This window comes from Elaeis guineensis, chromosome 6, assembly GCF_000442705.2.
Source record: "Elaeis guineensis isolate ETL-2024a chromosome 6, EG11, whole genome shotgun sequence".
NCBI classification, from domain to species: Eukaryota; Viridiplantae; Streptophyta; class Magnoliopsida; order Arecales; family Arecaceae; genus Elaeis; species Elaeis guineensis.
This window is the reverse complement of record NC_025998.2, coordinates 11,284,571-11,305,606: the sequence shown is the minus strand read 5'-3', so window position 1 is coordinate 11,305,606 and position 21,036 is coordinate 11,284,571. Positions and strand designations below refer to the sequence as shown.

The window sequence follows — 21,036 nt, the reverse complement described above, 5'->3', positions numbered from 1 at the left end:
TGGGAATCTACAAAATACCTCAAGAGAAAAACAAAGCAAACATGCTATAGAACGGAATTTCTTCGAGTTTCCTGGGGCCAAGGATGAAACAGGTCGATGAGCATCCTTCACTACGATCATTTGTCTGCCAAGAAGTTTAGGTTCAACTGTGTAGTGGGACAAGGCCAGAATACATTGTGGAAAAGATGGTTTTAGATTTACAGATACACACAACAATCAAGTTTCCAATGGCATGGGCTATGAAATACGAACAAAGGCAATTGGCATAAAGCATACTATATGAACAGGTAACCATCTGAGAAATCATGCTCCTAGCAGGAAAACAAATATTGGCAAGAGAGTTATAGCTGAAATGCCCAGAGAACAAGAATTGATGCAGAAATTGGATGAAACAACAGATTTGTCTTTCCACGACTATATTCTTCAATTTTTTGGTTGGCACCTTTATGTGCACCAGAGAAAATAAGATGTGCTGAGCAATTTACAGCTAATGGATAAATCACACTGATGCAGCGAACAACCCTAGTCAATGGACAGAACTGTTGACAAGGACAAAATCACACTAGCTTCAGTGGGAATTTGTATAGCAACTTCAAAATGCTCTTATCATAAAACCTCATACACGCAAATCTATGATCATGGGGATGAGAATAAAACTACCCAAAAAGGCAGTGGGAGTCAAAGCCTTCTTCGGTCCATCAAATGCAATTATATGATAGGAAATAATGTTCACTCTTCCACAACATTTACGAGCTCATACTCAACAAGAGATAAGTTGTTGTCCTCTTTTACTGTCAAATTAGCAGACTCAGTAACCTCAATGCGACCCCATTTGTCAACAGCCAGCCTCATTTTGTTCTTGAACATATCAATCTTCGCATTGCGGAGGATGATAGTGGTGCCCGGTTTCATCAAGTCAACTGTCAAAAGATAAAACCCTTCAGCAAACTTTATCAGATAACCCACTATATCATGAAACCTTGCTTTATCAGATGAACCACAAACTTCTGGGATTAGTTAAACTAATATAGTTAATAACAAAAACATATGTAGATAGCAAGGTTTATCAGACACAACCAAGCTTTATCAGATGATGCACAAACATATAACCAAGTTCTGCAGCATATCCTATCTGCATCAGTATCAGAATCTCGAGTTCTGGCATTAATAAAATTTTCGAAGCCCTTAAGAATACAATAACTATAGAATTTGGGTTCATGAACATGTCATTTTGGGAAGTCAACTTGGAAGCAATTCAATAAAATGTTGAAAACTAAGAGCATGTTTGGTTCGCAATCAAAATTGAAATCTGAATTGCAATCGGAATGGATTGAATGAGAGTCAGAATGGCCATATCCCTCGACATGTTTGGTTCATGATCGGAATCGGACTAGAATTTGAATACTAGGGAGAGTGGGGATTGGGTTTTGGGGGATCGGGATATTCCCACTCCCCCTAGAATCAGAATGAAAATGGACCCCTCCCAACCAAATGGATGGATGGGAGTCACTCATTCCCATTCTCCATTCCCATTCCAAAGTCCAACTTCCTCCAACCAAACATGTCCTAAAAGTGCATGATATGTCTTATTGATGATTAAGCATTTAAAAATAACCCAATTAAGCAATACATCTCATTATCCTACCACACATCAAAGTCACATCTAGAGATATAGCACCTGGCAAAAAAAAGTAAGAAATGAATTTAATGTCCCTAAAAATCATCCAAGGATGAATAACAAAATCTCCACTCTAATCTCCAAAATTCAATTGTATCAAACTCCTTCTAGATGACTGACCAAACCAAGGAAAATGTCCAACTTCATCCCATTCTCCATACAGCCCTATTTAACCAAGGACCATGACAACTTGCTGACCCACAACATGCCATAGTCTCTCAAGTCTCTCCCAACACTTAAGTGGGCAACTAATTTTGAACAAAAAGGATGTAAACTCTCTCACCTCTAGCATTGCATGAAGTACATATTGAAACTCCAGGAGGTTGTCCTTTGAGGACTCCCTTGATCACAAGCCAAAGGACAAATGATTTTCCAAGGAAAGCTTTAGACAAATATATTCCTAAACCCTGCCCATTAGTCCAATTGCATACTCTGTTTTGAAGTTACCACTGTTTTGAATAAACAATGGCATGATTGGAAAGCACAACAAAGTCATATTTTGGCCACATATAATTAATAATTGTTAAGACTCTTTAGTTCTAAAGAGTCTGAACTTTAATGGTTTGCCAAAAATGATTCGGATCTTCAATGAGCTGAAAAGAGATGGGTGACGGTTATGTAACTGCTGTGAAACAAACTTTTAGATATTTTTAAGTTAGGGACATTGTTATGTTTTTCTATGACAAACACATCCTGACATATCCATCCTTTGAAAACACACCAAGCTACCAACTAAAAGTACATTAGGTTGGTCTAATATGTGCAGGTATTGCAATTCATCATACTACGACATTTCATATTCTAGCTGATTGCATAATCATATTCTTTTTTCACTGAAGGCAGTTTATGCAGCCGCATATGTGGAGGCAGCACCTGGACCACACTATCTAGGGGTCTCTTTATGTGTTGGGTTGCATAAGCTATCTGCTTATGCCTAGGCAGCTGCACATGAGGCGGCATATACACCCGCATGCCGCATATGCACCCGCATGCCGCAAGTACCATATGTCTTATCACTTTCATTCATGAAGTATATGCTTCAAGGTTTAAACTTTGTTCTAGACCCATATTTTGTCACTTTTGTTTATGAAGTATGTATTTTAAAGCCCAAACTTTGTTATAGATTTATAACATTTCTTTATTACAATTTATATTTTATTTTATTGTTTATATCTTGATTCATTAATGAATGAAGATAATTTGTGGATCTTACTCGAAATTCCATTAATCTAACTGAACTCTAAGCAAGATACCCCTACATGGTTAACATATTAAGTTAACATGTAATACCATGTTAGAGTTTGCATTCAAATAAGTGTCACCGGGTATATTTAGTTTTTTCTTATTTTTCTGAATTTTACAGATTAAATTCTAATTTTTTAACTATTTAGTATTTACATTATATGTTGTGTCTTTTTAAATATATAAAAATACAAACTGCATTGGCACCCTACATATATCTAGTGACCTAGCTGCCTTCATACTACAAATTTTGAAACACTATTTTTTCTATTGCTGTTTGCTTTTATTTTTTTAAAATATTTTCTAGTTTCAGAAAGATTCAACTGAAAATGTCTGGAAAAAAAAGGCAAAAATATTTGTCCTAGCAGGGGCCAAAACACAAAACATGTTTGGAAACCATTGTCTTCAGGAATTCAAATGATTAGATCCCTATTTTGGAGTTCAGTGACATGGCAATCTCTCTTTTTTCAGCATCTATATATTTATGCAAAGTGGATGGAATGATTACTATCATTAGCCTTTTTTCCCAAATAATGGCAATTATTTTGGAAGGCTAAATTGCTATGTACTCCACTCCACAGATTACCTATCTCTTCACAGCTCCATCCCAGTCTCTCTCACATTCATTCTTTTTTGACGCCGAACTACAACAAAGGTTTTACATCTCAGTTCCAGGTCTCATACCAGTACCTTACCAATAAGCTATGACACTATCTGGTAAGCCACCATAATGACACCTGACCAAGGTGCTAAATCAATGCAACATCCATACCACATATTGTTAAGATACCATATTAAGCCTCCATACTGTACAAATTCCCAACCAATGTGGTATGGTATACCCAGTACAGACTGGTATTGGTCCAGTATATAAGATCTTGACCAAAACAGTGTCTATCAAAAGCTCCACTACACTGAGGCAGGGGATGAGAAGGATCTGGTTGGCTGGAAATATGGCAGAATTAGCATCATTCAGTTGGTGTAGCATTCCAATCAGGTAGAAGAGGCAGATGTCAAATAGAGAAGTCATTAGGCTATGGACGACAAAAGATAAAAAGAAAAGTTCTTTTTTTCTCTCTTTCTGAAGGAAAGGTTAGTGATAGCAACAGGTTAGTAAACTGCAAGAACCATTTTGATCCAATTCAAAACCCATGTAGTGGTGGACTGCACTTGCTGAAAAGTTAATATAGGCACCCAACTGTCAAGATGCTTGGTCTTAAAACTTGTTAAAGAACATACACGAGAAAAGTCTCTACTTGGAAGAAAAGATATCTCTGTGTCCTGAACTTTATATTCAAATAGTTTAGACTTAAAGAACATTGCATGTGACTGTTCAGTCTCAAGATTCCAAGGCATGAAATTTTCAATGATCATCAACTATGTGGAGGACGCCCGATGCAAGACATACATGTATGTTTGGTATATGCCAATTATTCAGAAATTTTAAGCAAACCGACAAAATAACTGAGACCAAGGAGGAAACGCACATACATGTCTGTTCAGTAGGCAAGTATGTATAATGGTCCCAGCAAAAGAATTTAAAAGAAAAACAAGAAAAAGTAGAGATTTTGTAGCCTCTAGCATAATCCCAGATTAGAAGCACTTCCAGAAAGGTACTTTACAGATCAATTTTAGTTAAAATCACATTTTGTATTAAAACTTATAGACGACTAAGAATTTCTTCAATCTATAGAAAGAAAAAGGTCAAACAGGTAAAAAATCGATTTTTATAACTGGGCAAATAAGAAAGGCCGTCGATCTCGGAACCGTCTCCGATTATTTTAATGAAACTCTTGCTTAAAACGACCACCATTTGCACCCCTGGCTCAGTACACTCTGGCCAGCCCATTTGAGTTATACAGTCCTAGGTTTCGCAAATTGCTTCTCAAAGCACGGCGTTACATATGAACATGAACAAAAGCCAAACTGACGCAATGCCAATTTTGTCATGTTAATCTTATCATCAGTGACTTTGGTAGCAGTAGATCTCGTAATAGCCCCAAGACACATTATTTGATTCTGTAGTTGGAAAGTTCTCATGGATAGAGAGCAAAATTGATTAATATGCAAGAGAAAGTTCCCGATATTGAAATCTCCAACATGGAACAGCTATTTAGATTAGGGTTTCTCGATCAATGACAGAAAAAGAGAGGAAAGGGGCAGAGAGCGAGCGAGAGAACGGAGGCAAACCCTGGTCGTTGCGGGCAGTGAAGATGATAGTGCCGGTCTCATCACCGACGAGGCATTCGGCGATCCTAGTGGGGCGGAGTTGGGCGGAGGCGGCGCGACCCTTGTGGAGCACCGTCTTGGAACTCACCACCTTGGCCGTGAGGGTGTGGCCACTCGTCCCCGGCTTCAGCTGGTCCACCTTCGTAAACACCGGCTTCCTCTTCGCTCCTCCTCCCTGCTGCTGAGCCGTCGCCATGCCCGCGAACCGATACCCGAACCCTAGAATCGAGGCACATATAAAAACCCTAACCCCGTGAACCAGGCTTGACGAAACGAAACCTGGATTTTATATATATAGACGCAAGTTAGCCTGTCTCTCTCTCTCTCTCTCTCTCACTTCAAGACATCGGTTTTTTTATCGTTTCTGGGAACACTTCATACAGCTTATAAAACTACAGCCTAGAATAAATCAATATGAAACCAAGCCTCTCCCTTTCCATGCAATAAATCAAAAAAATGATAACAAATTCGATCAGTAACAAAAGCTAAAATCAATAATTAAAAAAAAAAATCCATATGACAGCAATCATAGAGAAAAATATATCACAATTTTTTATGTCAAAAATCCTTAAAAGAAAATCAAAAAAGAATCATAGGACCACACCTACGCAAGGCTCATCCACTGTGAAAATAATGGGATACAAGTCCTCTCTAGTTTTAAACATACAGCATCAAAAGAACAACGAACTCTTTGATATGGAACATCACCTCATCAATAGGTGGATAAAAAGCAATTAGAAGGCAGAAAATACTTGCTAGATGATGAATCCTTGTTGATAAAACCTCTATAGAGAAACTCCCTTTGGAAAGCACAAGAAATCAGCCCAAATGGATGGATTTGATGCTCACGACCTGTGGCAAAACCCCTTTTCAAGGAGAGCAGCACCTCTGAACTCGGTTCCTTCCTCCACCCACTTTCTTTCCCTTGATTTTAGCTTAAAGAGTATCTTAAACCACTTTCTCAAGTCTCTTCCCTATTGGAGTGTTAGAAAGATAAAAATTAGGACAGCTTATGGGCTAAATTCAGCCCACTCATTTTGATGCCCAAAAGCCATGAGAAACTAATTCACTATGAATAAAAAACAATTTGCTAGTCATCCACAACATAAGGAGGGATATCACTATGGCATGTTGTCAATTTGTTGGCCAAAAACTTTCAATCTTTATTTTAAAATTTTAATAAAATTTTTGAGGTAAAATTTTGATGTATTATTTTCTATCGGAGATGATGAACTAACTCAATTATTTTCAAGGTTTTCCAAGCCTTTCATTCTAATCGAGAGAAATCGAGATATGGATTCATCTTGGTTCTAGTTGGGTCGGGTTGAAAAAAATTCTTAACCCGTAGCTAATGCACTTATCAGGATAACAATTTTAGCCGATCTATCGGATATCCGATCAGATCCAACCCAAATAAGATGGATTTTATCCAATCTGATTAGAATCTAGGATAGATATGGGTTCTAAAAAAAAATATTCGAAGCATATTCGAATTGGATACAGATAATGGTATGCCCTAATACAACCACGATCCGATATAATCTTAATATATATCCCCCATTCAAAAATATAATAATTTTATATTATTTATATATATCCGACCTAATCCGATCAATCTCTCTTATATACTCGATCCGATCTGCATTTTTACTTGATCCGACCTACCACTGAGGCGGATATGGATGGGTATAGATATGGAGTTTTTACTTGTGGGACGAATATGGATATGGGTCTATTCGATCCATATCCGATCTTTTGCCATCCCTATCCACTTATAATCCAGTTTAAAAAATAAATTAATATTTATTTATTTATTTGGTCTCATGTCTCAATAAGAAAATAACTAAATAGATGAAAAAATATTATAAAATTTAAAGAAGTCACTTCACTTACTATTTTTTAAAACTCACTTAATCATTCAATATGTAAGAGTTTCTCATCATGTGAATCAATCTTGGTGGGGCCACGGCCTTTTATGGTAATACCATTATCATGATTTATGAAGATTTTATAAAAAATTTTAAAGGTTGTACGGTCCATTGTGATCGATGAAGGTGGAAAGGTGACAACCAAGCCCAACCCATTTATAATTAAGTTACACTCAAGTAAATCATATATAATCTAATTAAACATTCATACAACATGTTCATTAGTAACTTCGAATACAAATGAAACAAGTTATTAGTAGCCTCTTAGACTGGCTCAGCTTACTCATGATGCAGGCATAGTTTTTGAGAAAGCATGCCAGAGGATAAAACCTATTCTTCCTCAGCTGATCTGCCTAAGCAGAGGATATTTATCAATGGCCGCAGTATTTTTGATAATGTTCTCATCGCTTAGAAGTTCATGCATAATATTCGTCGTGTCTCTATCTTTCGCAACCTCACGATGATCAAGCTGAATATGGAGCAAACTTATGATCGTATGAGTTGGTGGTTCTTGGAGCAAATCCTGTAGGGGTTTGGACTTCACCTTCGTTGGATCGACTGAATCATGGTGACATCTGTAGTCCACCTTTGCAATTATGATCAACAGGACATGCTCAGATTTCTTCTCTTCTATAGTCGAGCTGCAACAAGATTGTCCGTTATCTCTATATCTCTTCATTCAATGTGCTGACATCCTCTCGTGAGCTCTAGGTACTGCATCCCGAGGGTTGGGTCAAGCTTAGCCCAGGAGACTGGAACCATTTTTCAAGCCTGAGCCTAGCCCAGCCTTTGGGCCTCCTTCCCAAACCCAAGCCCACTCCATGTCGGGCTTTGAGCTTTTTAGGCTGGACCTTGGGCCAACCTAATGAGAGAAGAATGGGGAGATGGGGAGGAGACGATGCCAGCAAGGAGATGGCAAGGGCTTAAGAGGTGAAGATGATGCGATGAAGTGGGAGGACAGACGAGAGGAGGAGGTGGTGGAGAAGCAGCGAGGTAGTTAAAAGGAGGAGAAGGTGGGGAGGCGGGGAGGTGGCAAGCCGACAAGGAGGTGGTCATGGCTCAGGGTGGGAATGAGGCAACTCGTGAGGAAAAACAGGAGATAGGTTGATGCGAAGAGGCGATGAGGAGGAAAAGGTGGGGAGGCGGCAAGGAGGTGACTAAGACTCGGGTTTGTGAGGAGGAAATCAAGGATGGGATAATGCAACCAAGTGGCGACAGCAAAGAGAAAGAGAAAGCCAAAGGATGGGAACATCGAAAAGAAAGAGAGCTCGCTAGGAGTGAGATCTAAAGCTTAGAAGAGTCAGAAAGACTCAAAGTGGAAGGAGGATTTAGGGATTTTGGGAATGGGATACAAGTCCCGACCGGGTCAAGATAAACCCAAGTCCTATCCATTTAAAATCCCAGACTTAGTTTTTGGGCTTGACCCGACCTGCTGGGCTGAAAATAATAACCCAAGCCTGATTAATTCGAATCGGGCTCTGGCGGGCCACCTGTTATATGACTAATCTATCTGTCGGCCATGGGATCCAGTCAATCTTGATTTGCTTTTTGTAAATGACTGATTGTTATTGGGTCGGGCCTCTATTCTGAATGCTATCAGCTTCGAAAGGGTTTTGGAGGAGTCTTACTCAGTATCGTGCCAGAGAGTAAACCTCCTCAAGTCCATGGTGCATTTAGCCCGAGGATGACATTTCAATTGCAGCACATGATGAGAGAAATCCTTAGGGTCGTGGAACATAGTGAGCCTCTATGCTACTTAGGGGTCCCCATGTCAGTTCAGAGACTCAAAAATTGAGTGTATAGAGGTGGAGTAGTCAATTTGGGGTAACTTGAAGGATAGCAAGCTAGAACTCTTTCTATGATAAGCAAAGTCATCCTTATGAGGTCAGTTCTTAGTTCCATATTTGTCAATCTTCTCTGAATACAATCTTGCCCAAGACTCTAGTGGAGAAGCTTGAACAGCACTTTCAGAGATTCATATGGGGATCAAGTCTTGAAGGCGGGGTGTGAACTTGTTGGCATGAGATATTGTGTGCCAGCTGCTAACGAATGGTAGTTTGGGGTCCAATCCCTGGTCGCTAGGCAGGGGCTCTGATTGCTAGGAATACAGCCCAATTTCTTCTCGACCTTGATAATTAGTGGAGCACAGTGGTGAGAGCCAAAGATGGATCTTGGGTGGCTAGAAAGGATATTCATGTATCTCGGAGCTACTCTTTTCTATGGAAGGAGATTTGTGCATAGGGCCCCAAATTCTAGTCTATACGAGATGGCTTGTGGGGGATGGCCGATCCATAAATGTTCTATTACATTCATGGGTTGCTGATCTGTGCTGAGCCGGTGGTCGATTTTTATCAGCATAAAGATTGCAGACTCGATGAGGATATGCAAGTTGCTCACTCAAGATGATAAAGGCTAGGATGTGGGGATAGTTGTCCAATTATTTGGTGAGCACATGGCTGAGCATGTGCATTCTCTGGCAATTCCGACCCATAGTACATAGGATATTAGAGTCTGGAGATCCTCATGCTCCTCGAGGACGGCAATAGCCAATCTCTATCGTCTGTATTAGAGGGAGCCTACCAAATGTCTAGATATTGGGTGGATTTGGAGGACTAGAGTGCATCTGAGGATGAGTCTTTTCATCTAAAAAGTTGCTTGAGGTGGCTTCCAACCAGATATTTTTTGAGGGATAGAGATATGGATTTCTAGCTTGTTTGCCCAATTTATGGCATGGACAATGAGACCATTGAGCATATGCTTTTTTTGTGTCTGAGAGCATCATAGGTGTGGCACATGGAGGGCTTGCATAGCCTCACCTCTCAAATCATAACTCTGGTCCAAACTTTCTAGATTTGTTAAGATGGTGCGCGGGGTGGCTGTATTGCGGAAAGTCAGCTTACATTGCCTACCAGATTTGATTGTCCAGAAACAGTCTGATATTTGAGATGAAGAGGTATCCAATGAGATTCATACTGGAGAGAGCTCTGTTCTGTCAAGATGACTAATGTGAATTTAAGATTGTTAGAGACTTGGGACTCCTATCCCACTCATGCGGTGATCCATCAGGTATCATCACTTGGAAGTCTCTCCTCCGATGTATCTTGAGGTCAATTTTGATGGTAGTATCGGGGCAGATATGGAGGTGCTGGTTTTGTGATCCACAATCTTGCATTTAGACCAGAGCTACTGGGGGCACATATCTCTATGAGTCCTTGATCTCGATTGTGGAGCCTTAGGTTGTATGGACTGGGATCACTTATGCTCGTCAGACCCTCTCGACCGACAATCTAATTATTGAGGATAAGCCACGGTTGTGATCTAGATTTGGAGGTGTGTGGGGAGTGACATTGTCTATCCCTTTCTACGAGGTGTAGCGACCTCACTGATCGACTGTGTGAGCATCACCATCAGGTATACTTTTTTGGAGGCGAATTCAGCAATTAATTAAATGACGGCTTTTTTGCAGAGCACTCTGGTCCATTACTTTGGACGGTTATGAGTGAGATTCTTAGACTACTAAAAGATTTTTTTTTTTTAATTTTTTTACATGTATTCACACAAGAATTATTTGAAGATTCATTCTATTTAAAAAAAAAACATGCCCAAAATATGCTGTAACTAGTTTATCTTTTTATAAAATAAATAATATTTTAAGGCATACGTTCTTCCAATGCGATGGTATGCAAATTTTGGCAATAAAAATTGCATAAGCTGGAGTCTTATTTGGGAACTTGACTCAATTAAGTATAACTTAAGCACAAAGCTTGATTGATTATGATTGAGCTTAAATCTTATTTGGCTGCATGTAGGGCAGACTGTATGTTAGTTTGTTGTTATGACATGCAAATATTTGATTGCATATAAGTCATTTTAGTTGAATATAGATAACGTAACTTGTGGTCTTGCTGCAAAATCTCATGACCAAGTTTGGTTGTAAAGAGACAAACATTCTTATCTTGGGACTGTTGCACTATATTTATTGTCTTAATCCCACCCATCTCATTTAGTCTGTCCCGCTGCAAAAACCACATGTGACAAAATTTGGTTGCAAGTTGATTTACGACCATCCAATAAAGCTTATCGTGGGACTAATTTGTGTTGTAGTTGTTATCTTAGCTGCACCCACCTTGTCACCTTCAAGCAAGCCCTTGATACCAATATAGTATAATATAGTAATATGAGACAGATTATGCTCCTTTCAATATGGAAGGGTACCTGCTCTCAATTTTAAAGTTAATAAGATCCATATGATTGATTATGGTCTGTACTATTAAAAAAATATCTAGAAAGTAAAATCATATGTTTTAATAATTTTTAATATATACATCATGCTGACGTAAAATAGATAATTTTTATTAATTTAGTTTGCTATCATATATGTCAAAATATTTAAATAAAAATTTATATTATTAATCATGATAATATATTAAAATATGTAAAATTGAAACAAATAGATTCTAATGCTTAAATAATAATACTATGGTCTCACATTATTTTAATAATTTTTTATTTCAGACGCTTAATAGAACGTATATTGACCATCTAGATATATTATTTAAATTTTTAAATATTTATTAATAATTTTTGGTTTGGATATCTCTATTGTTAATTTTAGAATCAATAGAAATCGGTACCCTCATTAGAGCATAGTCCATATTTAATTTAGATATTATATATATTTATATACAATATATCTGTATTTATTAATTTTCTCAGGCTTCATTTGCAAGCTAATTAGGATGCCCGGGGACCAGCAAAATTAAATGCAAAAATTTAGCTGGACCCGCCGCGACCCTGCCAGGTTGCCAGTACCCTCAGGATAAAAAATTGTCAGGTTCAGAGCACCTTATCCTTTTCAAAAGAAGACGTGACTCGGAGCGCTCATCATGTTTCCGCCCACCGAGGACGGGAAACCCACGAACAGCGATGCCTAGAGGGAAGGATAAGAAAATGATAATGTCATACGTGGCAATTTTGATTGGCTCTCTCTAGAAGCGAAGCGCTGGAACTCTTTTGGTTTAACGCGGACAAAAGGATGCCCGAGCGCACACTGCCTCTCGGTCGCCACGTCAGCTCTCGGACATGGTCGCGAATGGTAGCCGATAAAACGCCCATATTTTTATCTTTTCTCCTCTTTCTCGCCCTCTGTCGCCCCTCTCTCACTTCACCTTCTCCGTTGCAAGAAAAATTCGTGTGAGATCGATCGGAAATCCATCGAATTCGAGGAATTGAGGTTAAAAATCCGAGAAAAATCTGGATTAGAAGACGGAGAGAGGAGAAAATCGAGGGGCAGAAACCCTTTCTTTGGGGTAGATTTGGGAGCCGGTAGCCTTGCAATCCGATCTTCTTCGGCCTCCAATCGATGGATTCCGATCTCTGGATCTCCCGTCTCGCAGCCGCCAAGAGGCATTACTCGCTTCAGCAGCCCCAGAACCCCCAATCAGGTCTTTGCCTCGTAGTTTGTTCCTCTGTGTATTGTGTTGATTTGTTTTTCTTTTTTTCGCAAAAGTAGTTTCTTTGATCTGCGTTGTTCTTGTTCTATTGGAAATTGCTGGTTTAGATTATTTTTCAATTTTAAAATTGGAAAGTTGGGTTGATAGATCGGCTGGGCATCGATGATTTCGAGATGGAAGAAGAGGTCCGCTTGGATTTCCCCTGCCCGTACTGCTACGAGGATCACGACATCACGTCGCTATGTTCCCACCTCGAAGACGAGCATGCTTTTGAGTCTAAAGCCGCCGTGAGAATAAAAATCCTTATCTTTGGTTGATTTCTTTGTTCTTCTGTTCTTATGGTGGGTTTTGGTTAAATTAGCTTCGTGTTGCTGGTTCAATCGCATGCTTTTGAGACAAGGGGGAAAAAAGATAAGAAAACTTTGGTTTTTTGGGTCACGGACCAGAACAATCTTTTTTGCTTTTTATTCATTTACCTGATTTCTTTTTTGTTTACTTGTTAAAGCCACGCCCATGCGAAAACGATTATTTTAGTGCTTTAGATGTGCCATGGTATTTTCTTGTTTAGAATGTGGATTTGGTAAAAGACCAATATTTATCCGTTTCATGTTGAACAACAATCACGATTGGGAAATCCATCTATCATTTTTGTTGTCTACCAGCAAACAGATGCCTTTTGACACTCCCTTTTTTCACAACATGGTTTTGTTATTGTCGTCATCATCATCATCGTAAATATAGGCATGTATGGTCAGCTGAGAAAGATCTCCCAACAACTGTCATTCACTTTATTGTTGTCTAGTTTCAGGAGCAAGACTTCATAATAATGCTAGGTGGTAAGGTTATTTGTATGCAATGCAAAAAACACTTGGCATGGGGCTTGGTTTGGATTTCTTGGAATATCATAGGTTGCCAAAATGTTCTCCAAATGAACCTGGACAGGTAAAGGCATAGGGGCCCATATCACCTCTTGCCCTCACTCTATTGAAGCTTATAGTGAAAGAAATTGTTTCCTTTTCCTAAGATGAAGTTTTTTCTAAGATGGATCTAACACCATTAGTAAACACAGATGTGTATATTCTAGTACTTCTTGCATAATGCATCGTTGCAATGATGGCTAGACAAATGTTGTCATTTTGATCTCTTTATATGATCTATGAGGTTATCTGCCACCATTAAACTCTCAGGCTATGCATCAGTGTAGGGACTCAGAAACATATAATGACTCTTGAAGGGATGTTCATTCGATATTGTGGAATCCTAGGTATCATTGTTGATACATATCATAGTTTTGAACGGATGTAGTTTGTTGTGAAACTATTCTCAATCACTGCAATACTATTTCTGTTTTCAAGTATTCAAGTCCTTCTAGGTATTTATGGATGTGCACTGGATTTCCCTTAAATGATTGTAGTAGGTTTTTGATGCAAATAGCATGTATACATTGGCATCTACAAGTCATGGTTAATTACATATTGATTGGTTAAATTGTTAAAACTTCTGTTAATTATAAATCTTTTGTGTGCCTGAGCAGTAGAAATATAGTTTAACCAATAAGGAACCAAAAGTGAGCATAACAGATAATTGCAGTGTATCTCTAAATAAATGATGTCAATATAATGTAAAATCTATATTAACTTCTACAGCTCTTGCTTGATGCGAAGGGTACTAAACATGAGATCGTCCAGATGTATACAAAACTTCCACTTTCTAGAAAGTCATTATCAAGCACATTGCCTCGAACTTGCCTCACAATTCAGAGCACTAAAATTTGTCATAGACCAAATAGCACTGGACTTTTTGTTATAAAAAGAAGAAACCAATCACTCACATGGATTTGAATGTTAAGTAAATTTGGTATTTATTTGAGAGTACCAAATGTTGACTGCGTAAGTGTTTGTTACCTGCCTTCCATCATTGTACATATTTTAAAAAGGAAGACCATAAAGATCAGAAGATTTCAGTCCTGTTAGTTTGTTTAACAAGACTTACACAAAGATTGTAACTAAAGTTCTTGCCAACAAATGGAAAAGTCCCATTTGGGATCTGATTGACAGTTCCCAGTCTGCTTTCAGTGGAAACAGAATGATTCTATATTGTGCTCATTAATGGTATGTTATATAGTTCAAGAAGAACAAAGAGGTAGGGTTGTTATTGAAGTTTGAAAAGTTTTATGACAATGTTGATTGGGCTTATTTGTTGAAGGTAGTAAGACTGAGGGTTTGGCAATAAATAGATAGGATGAATAAGGAATTTATTTCACTGGTAGAGTAGCTGTACTGGTTAATTTAGATTGGAGAAGTTGAGCAAAATTAAATGTGGGTGAAGGATTAAGATCGGGACATTCCTTATCTCCTCTTTTATTTGTTTTAATGGTTGATGACTTGAATAGAGTGACCTGCAACACTAGAGATTTATGGGTTCTTTGAGGTTTGGGGGCTAACTTGGGTGAGAAACAACCGATCAGTCTACAGTTTGCCAAAGATCTGCATTTGTTATGCAAGGCAGAGGAGAAACATGTCGGTCTTAATTGGGCATTTGACTATTTTAAAGGTTTTTCAATTTAATTTTTTTTTTAAAAAAAAAAAAATTGGAGCAATACCCAGAATTTGAACCTTGGACCTTCTCCTAGGGCAAGCCCTTAGGGGAGAGGTGCCAACCAGCTGAGCCAACAGCAATTGGCTTTAAAGATCAATTTTCACAAAAACTCTCTTATATTGAATTGTAAAGTTGAGAAAATTCTCCATTTAATATTTGAATCTGCCTTTGGAGGATTATGATTTCAACAAAGAACATCAGTATTCAGCCACAAGGAAGGTAAAGAGAATCTGTCGGCATTGAGAGGCAGATTTTTATCTTTGGGTGGAATGCCTACTTTGGTGTATACAATTTGGGGTCATGTCAACATACTAGCTACCATATTGGGTGCTAAATAGAGTTAGAAGGAATTTCTTGCAGAAAGGAGTAAATAAAGAGAAGGGTGGATTCAAGTGCTCGATTGGAAGGCGGTGTGTAGAAGAAGAGAGTTTGGAGGTATAGGGATTGCCAATTTTAGAGAGATTAATATGACTTTATTAGGAATGCTATGGTGGAGAGTAATGAATTCTCAAGTGAATGTTGTGCTGAACTAATTAGACAGATAACAAGACACTGAAATTGGATTCTTCTGAATTGCAGGATTCAAGTTCCATGTTTCGGAGGAATGTTATGAAATTTGGTAGTGTCTTCAAGTATAAACTGATATCAGTGTTGGGAATTCGCAACTCATTATTTTGGTAGGATACTTAGATTGGAGAGAGTGCTCCGACTCAAATTTTCGAGATCATTTACTTTGACTTAGATGGAGATGCTTCAACTGCCTCTCAATGGAATAGAGATAATTGGAATGTTAATTTTGAATTACTTTGTTTCAAGAATTATAGAATGACCTGCAGAATCTTTCTCATTTGTTAAGGTTGTATGAGGTGAGATTCGAAGAACTGACAGATAAGAAATAGGGATGGATGAGCGGGGCTATGCTCCCACTCAAGCCCAGCTTGAAAGTTTTTCGGGATTCAAGCTAGGCTTAGGCTCAAAGGTTTTTTCAAAATCCTAGCTTGAGCCCGATCCCGACCTCTACTTAAGCCCAATCCCAACCTCGATTTGAGCTCAGGCTAATTCCACCTAAAACCCAATTGGACAGCCCAAATTAGCCTGTTCGGGCCAAGAAACTAGGCCAACCTAAGTTGGCCTAGTTGAACGGAATTTTAGCACTATTGGCCTAAACTCTATTCTAGTTTTTGTTCTACTAATTTCTACCCTAGGTACGCCCTTCACATAGAGAACCATCTCCTATCCTACATTGCCATTCTCCAGCCAGCCAGATCAACTTTAACTCTGTCCTTGTCACCCTCCTTGACTCCCAGTACACCAAGCTTGTCGAGAAGGCCTCCTTCAAACCCTTGAGGATGTCATGGGTGTCACCATCTTTGCTTCCTGCAATGAAGCCCTCAAACATAGCCAAATGGCGGTGCAGCCAAGTAGTCGACCTCACCATCGTGGTCCACTTGGAGGCCATGATCTTCCCTAATGGCATGATCCATAGCTTTGAGTGCCTCCTTGCCCCCGATCCATTTAGAAGAACTTCAACTACTGCTGCAACTTGGGCTCTATGTCCACCGTCCCCCTCACCGGCAACCCCTAAGGTGGACCTTACACCCATTGCCTCAAGAAGCCCACTCGCTCTCGTTGGCTCTCCGCTACTCTCTCATCTATGGCCTGCACCCCTGACCGTAGCCTCGATTTTGGCAGGCACTAGTTTAGTGGCGAGAGCTAGGTCAAGGACTTCATCCTGACCTCCTGTTCTATGATGAATATAGGATCATGTCAGGCCTGGGGCCAAGTTTGGGTTGACTTCGAGCTTGATCTTAGGCTTGGTCTTTGGGATCAAATTTTTGGATCGGGCCTAGTTTGGGCCAAACATTGACTCCAATTCGGCTTGTAATTTTGTTGGGCCTTACTTCTAAGCCCAAACCTGACTCAAACTACCACAAACCTAGCCCATTGCCCGACTGGAAGTCGGCCTGACCTGATAGGTCTCAGGTTGGCCCTAGGCCCACTTCTAGCCCTATCGTGAAAGTATGGTTCTGGAATTGATTTGATGTGTTCCAAGTTAGGTCCTTGTGTATATTTCTTAATGACAAGGGTATTCTTAGAGGTTATGTTGATCAAATTTGGAAATCAAAGTCAGGGCATTTTGTACATTGGTGCTCAAAAATAAGATTCCAACAAAAAGAGAATCTGATCAAGAGGAGGTGGGCATGGGACGATAGATGTGCTTTAAATGTCAGATGCCAGATGAATGTTGTTCATCTTTTTTGACATGCTGGTTTATGAAGAAAATTTGGATGCGGCTGCAAGAAACTTTTTGTTTTAGGATGTCAGGTGCTATAAGATATATGCAAACCATTTGAAGAAAGAAAAATATGAAGATGAAGGACAATGATGCTGGAGATGCGACTATATCAGCACTTGTTTCGGCGATATGGTGGGAATGGAATGCTAGAATTTTCTTCAAGAAATATTCTTCACCGGATGATATCCTGTATAAAATCTTCTATCTTGTTTGATCTTGGATTTCATGGACATCATAAAACAAGAAAAGGAAGATTATTACTTTTTTTTTTTTTTTTTGGTTAAGTCTGCTGATGATCCTTTACTCATTGTGGAAGAGGTTTGAGCTTTGCTTGTTAACCTGGTTCTTTGGGTTTTATGTGTTGATTTTATAACTGTCTCTTCTTCTTTTTCTGGGTAACATAGGCTAGAAGTGAATGTAGTTGTTGATAATAATTGTTTTACTTTGAATTTCATAGCAGATATTTCTTAAATTTTGGAAACATTTGTGACCTATGACTAGAATTAATTTTACCAGAGTTATTCCATGATACTGCTGGGAGTTTACCATATTCAGATTTACACACACACACACACACACACGCAAACTGATAGGAGAATCCATAAAGTATAATATTCTCACTAATTCTCGTGGACCATATACACAAACTGATGGAACTGGCTGACTGGATGTTATTGGTAATAGTGAACAATAACATTGCAGCTTGTGTTCATGATGCGGGTCATTTCTTTTTCTCCTTGTTTCAGGTCTGCCCCATCTGCTCTGTTAAGGTTGCAAGAGACATGTTGAATCATATAACAATTCAACATGGGCACATTTTCAAGATATCCTTTATTTTGCCGGGTTTATCTCTATGATATGCTCTTGCAGCAAGTGAATTGTAAATTGTTGATCATAAGATAAGATCATATCACTTTTCTCCTTAACTAGGATCACTTGCAGAGACGACGACGGTTACGCAGATTTCCTATTCCCAGCAGCCAGACACTTTCTCTTCTGGGGAGGGACCTTCGTGAGGCTCATCTGCAATTGCTTTTGGGAAGTGGGGCCTATCGGTCGAGCAACAACAGTGCATCAAATACTTCAGCTGATTCATTTCTTTCATCACTTGTCCTAAATGTTCCAACTTCTGAAACCGAAGAACCTTCCAAATCTTCCATCTCCACTGCAGAGGATACCTGTATAAAAAAAACAATAGCTTCACAGACTTGGAAATCAAGGTAATGTTCAGACTTTTCCTTTATTGAAATTGAATATTATTGTTGTATTGATGTCAATTCTTTCTAATGCATCTCATCAAGAATATTGTTGTTTTGCAAGGAAGATATTGTTTTGGTTATTGGTTGTTACCCGTATGTCCAGATTTTGTGCTCAGAAAAGGCAGGCCAGAATGAGAAGTAGATATATAAATTGTTGATTGCTACTCCAGTTTTTTCTTTGAATGTGTAGGTATAGATGCTTTAGATTGGAAGTTGGACCTGATTGCAAGCAGTCTGCATTCGTACAAGATGAATATATCCTGATTTAATTGGTTTTGGAACTTTAGGATCAAGCTAGCTTTATTGTCAAAAAAGAGAAAAAAAAAAAAGATGTAGAAAATTGTTAACGAGCTTAGTACCAAATCATAGACACTCTAGTCAAGTAGCTCATGAAATTCTATTTTATGTGACAAAAAATTAAGTTTGGCTTGATAACCTTTTTTAATGAAACAACACTGATAGGAAACCTCTCTCTTTTTAGGTGTTTCTTTGAGTTGGTTGTTATGGCATAAAAAAAGTTTTACAACTAGAGGATAGAGTGATGGTAAGCAACTAAGGAGGTATGATCGAGGAAGTATGCATGTATATGCATTTAGGGAAATTACCTACACAAATATCCTATAACGCCCTAATAAGAAGGTTTTGAAAAGCGGTCATGCCATCATGGTGTATGGGTAGCTGGGTATTGCATAGTGCGCATATATGGTGTGCTGGTTATATGGTTATTATTTTCTGAAAATCTTAAAAAAATAATGTTTATCAAACTAGATAAAAATAGAAATAAATAAGTGAACATGCATAGAATGCCTTACCAATTGGAGAAAAAGATAAAGTAAAACCTACATTATAGAAGGGGCAATCAAACTAATGATGCAAGCAGGAGTAAATTATCATTCTGATGGGAAATATTTATTCATGAAATCTTATATTCAATAAATACTGCTGTCAAAATGTACTCAGTAGGCAGATGTAGAATGCCTCACCGATTGGAGAAAAAGATCAAGCAAAACCTACATTATAGAAGGGGCCATCAAACCAACGATGCAAGCAGGAGTAAATTATGATTCTGATGGGCAAATATTTATTCATGAAATCTTATATTCAATAAACACTGCTGTCAAAATGTACTCAGTAGGCAGATCTGCAGATTTTCTGATTGTTCCAATGAGCAGATTACCTTGGTTTTTTGCTAGTGTGGTAGAAGCTAGACATGCGGTCCTATGTATGCTTACATGCCAGATGTATTGAACTTAGACCTATCTGATGTTTTGGGATCTTACAAAACAAAAACATGCATAGCTTTTGGAAATTATTAATGTGTACTTTCCATGTCGTGTTTGCTTATTAATGGTCGCTAGATAGACCAGGTAGATTGTCAAACTTATAGTATGATTCTTTTTATTATATTAGTGAGTCATCTTGCTAGTCAGGGATGAGTGAAGAATGCAGCCAGTTCCTTTTTTATAATCTGAAAATTATGCATGAACACCAGGCATATGCTTAGACTGTGGACTTTAAAAAAAAAAAAAAAAAAAAAGGAAACTTTGCCTCCGCAAAGAGTCTTAGGACTCTCTTTCTTGTACACTGTACATGATGCGTTTTACATGCATTACCATGAGTTTTAAAGTATCCTAGGTCTAATGCAACTCCTTTTCTCCTTGGCAGTCTTGACTTGTCATTGAGTCATGAAGAGAGGGAACAAAAGCTGAAACAGGCAACTGTTAGAGCAACATTTGTGCAAGATCTGCTTCTGTCTGCTTTATTTGGTGATTGACTGAGACTGCACCTAAACCTAATTGCAAATGGGTTGTTGGTGATTCCAAATGCCATAGAACACTCTTCCGGTTACTGAGTTATAGGTGAATAATTTTGTTAAGGTGTTCTGGGGCCTTAACAGCATGAGGTGCGAGATCATGTAACGACCCTGTACACATTCTATAGATGTTATTGAGGTTAGGTGACATCTCCTATATTTGCTGCCTCTTAGGAAGATGCAAGTTGAATTGTACGGGACATAAAGTGTCGTTGTGTTCAAATAAATTCACTTATCTATTCTAGAGTACTCAATATGCTATGTGTAAAACTCGGAATATATGTATCAGTTATATTATTGGTATTTAATTAGATACCCTGTCATTCTCTTACAGTGTCATATCCAGCATCAGCATTCGCCAACAGCTTGAGTATGTAAAAATTGTAAGCTGAACAATATTCACATAGCAGTGACAAGTTTTGTTAGACTTTTAACCCCATCAGGATTGCTATTTACGTTGTGGGAGGTGTCCCCTCTTTCTGCCGTTGAAGTATTAGCAGAATGACATTAACTAGCAGGTCAGGGAAATCATAAGCTATC

General features: G+C 38.6%; 2 protein-coding genes across 2 annotated transcripts; one reads left to right on the top strand and one right to left on the bottom strand.

Annotated features, from left to right (window-relative positions):
• Positions 1–382: 382 nt before the first annotated feature.
• Positions 383–5,436, bottom strand: LOC105047264 (uncharacterized protein At4g28440). The gene is made up of 2 exons (XM_010926118.4): positions 5,111–5,436; positions 383–920 (listed from the first exon to the last, which is right to left on the bottom strand). The coding sequence occupies exons 1-2, from the start codon at positions 5,343–5,345 to the stop codon at positions 730–732; spliced, it is 426 nt and encodes a 141-aa protein (XP_010924420.1). The 5' UTR covers positions 5,346–5,436; the 3' UTR covers positions 383–729.
• Positions 5,437–12,208: 6,772 nt separating this feature from the next.
• On the top strand, positions 12,209–20,807 carry LOC105047265 (protein DEHYDRATION-INDUCED 19). The gene is made up of 5 exons (XM_010926120.2): positions 12,209–12,521; positions 12,678–12,817; positions 18,171–18,248; positions 18,361–18,644; positions 20,349–20,807. Exons 1-5 carry the CDS (start codon positions 12,440–12,442, stop codon positions 20,455–20,457), a joined length of 693 nt encoding a protein of 230 aa, XP_010924422.1. The 5' UTR covers positions 12,209–12,439; the 3' UTR covers positions 20,458–20,807.
• The last annotated feature ends 229 nt before the right edge of the window (positions 20,808–21,036 follow it).

Coding starts and splice junctions, on each gene's coding strand:
- LOC105047265 (XM_010926120.2), top strand. CDS start 12,440: ATGGATTCCGATCTCTGGATCTCCCGTCTCGCAGCCGCCAAGAGGCAT. Junction 18,249..18,360: donor AACATGGGCACATTTTCAAG/ATATCCTTTATT, acceptor AACTAGGATCAC/TTGCAGAGACGACGACGGTT. Junction 18,645..20,348: donor TCACAGACTTGGAAATCAAG/GTAATGTTCAGA, acceptor TCTCCTTGGCAG/TCTTGACTTGTCATTGAGTC.
- LOC105047264 (XM_010926118.4), bottom strand. CDS start 5,345: ATGGCGACGGCTCAGCAGCAGGGAGGAGGAGCGAAGAGGAAGCCGGTG. Junction 921..5,110: donor CACTGCCCGCAACGACCAGG/GTTTGCCTCCGT, acceptor ATCTTTTGACAG/TTGACTTGATGAAACCGGGC.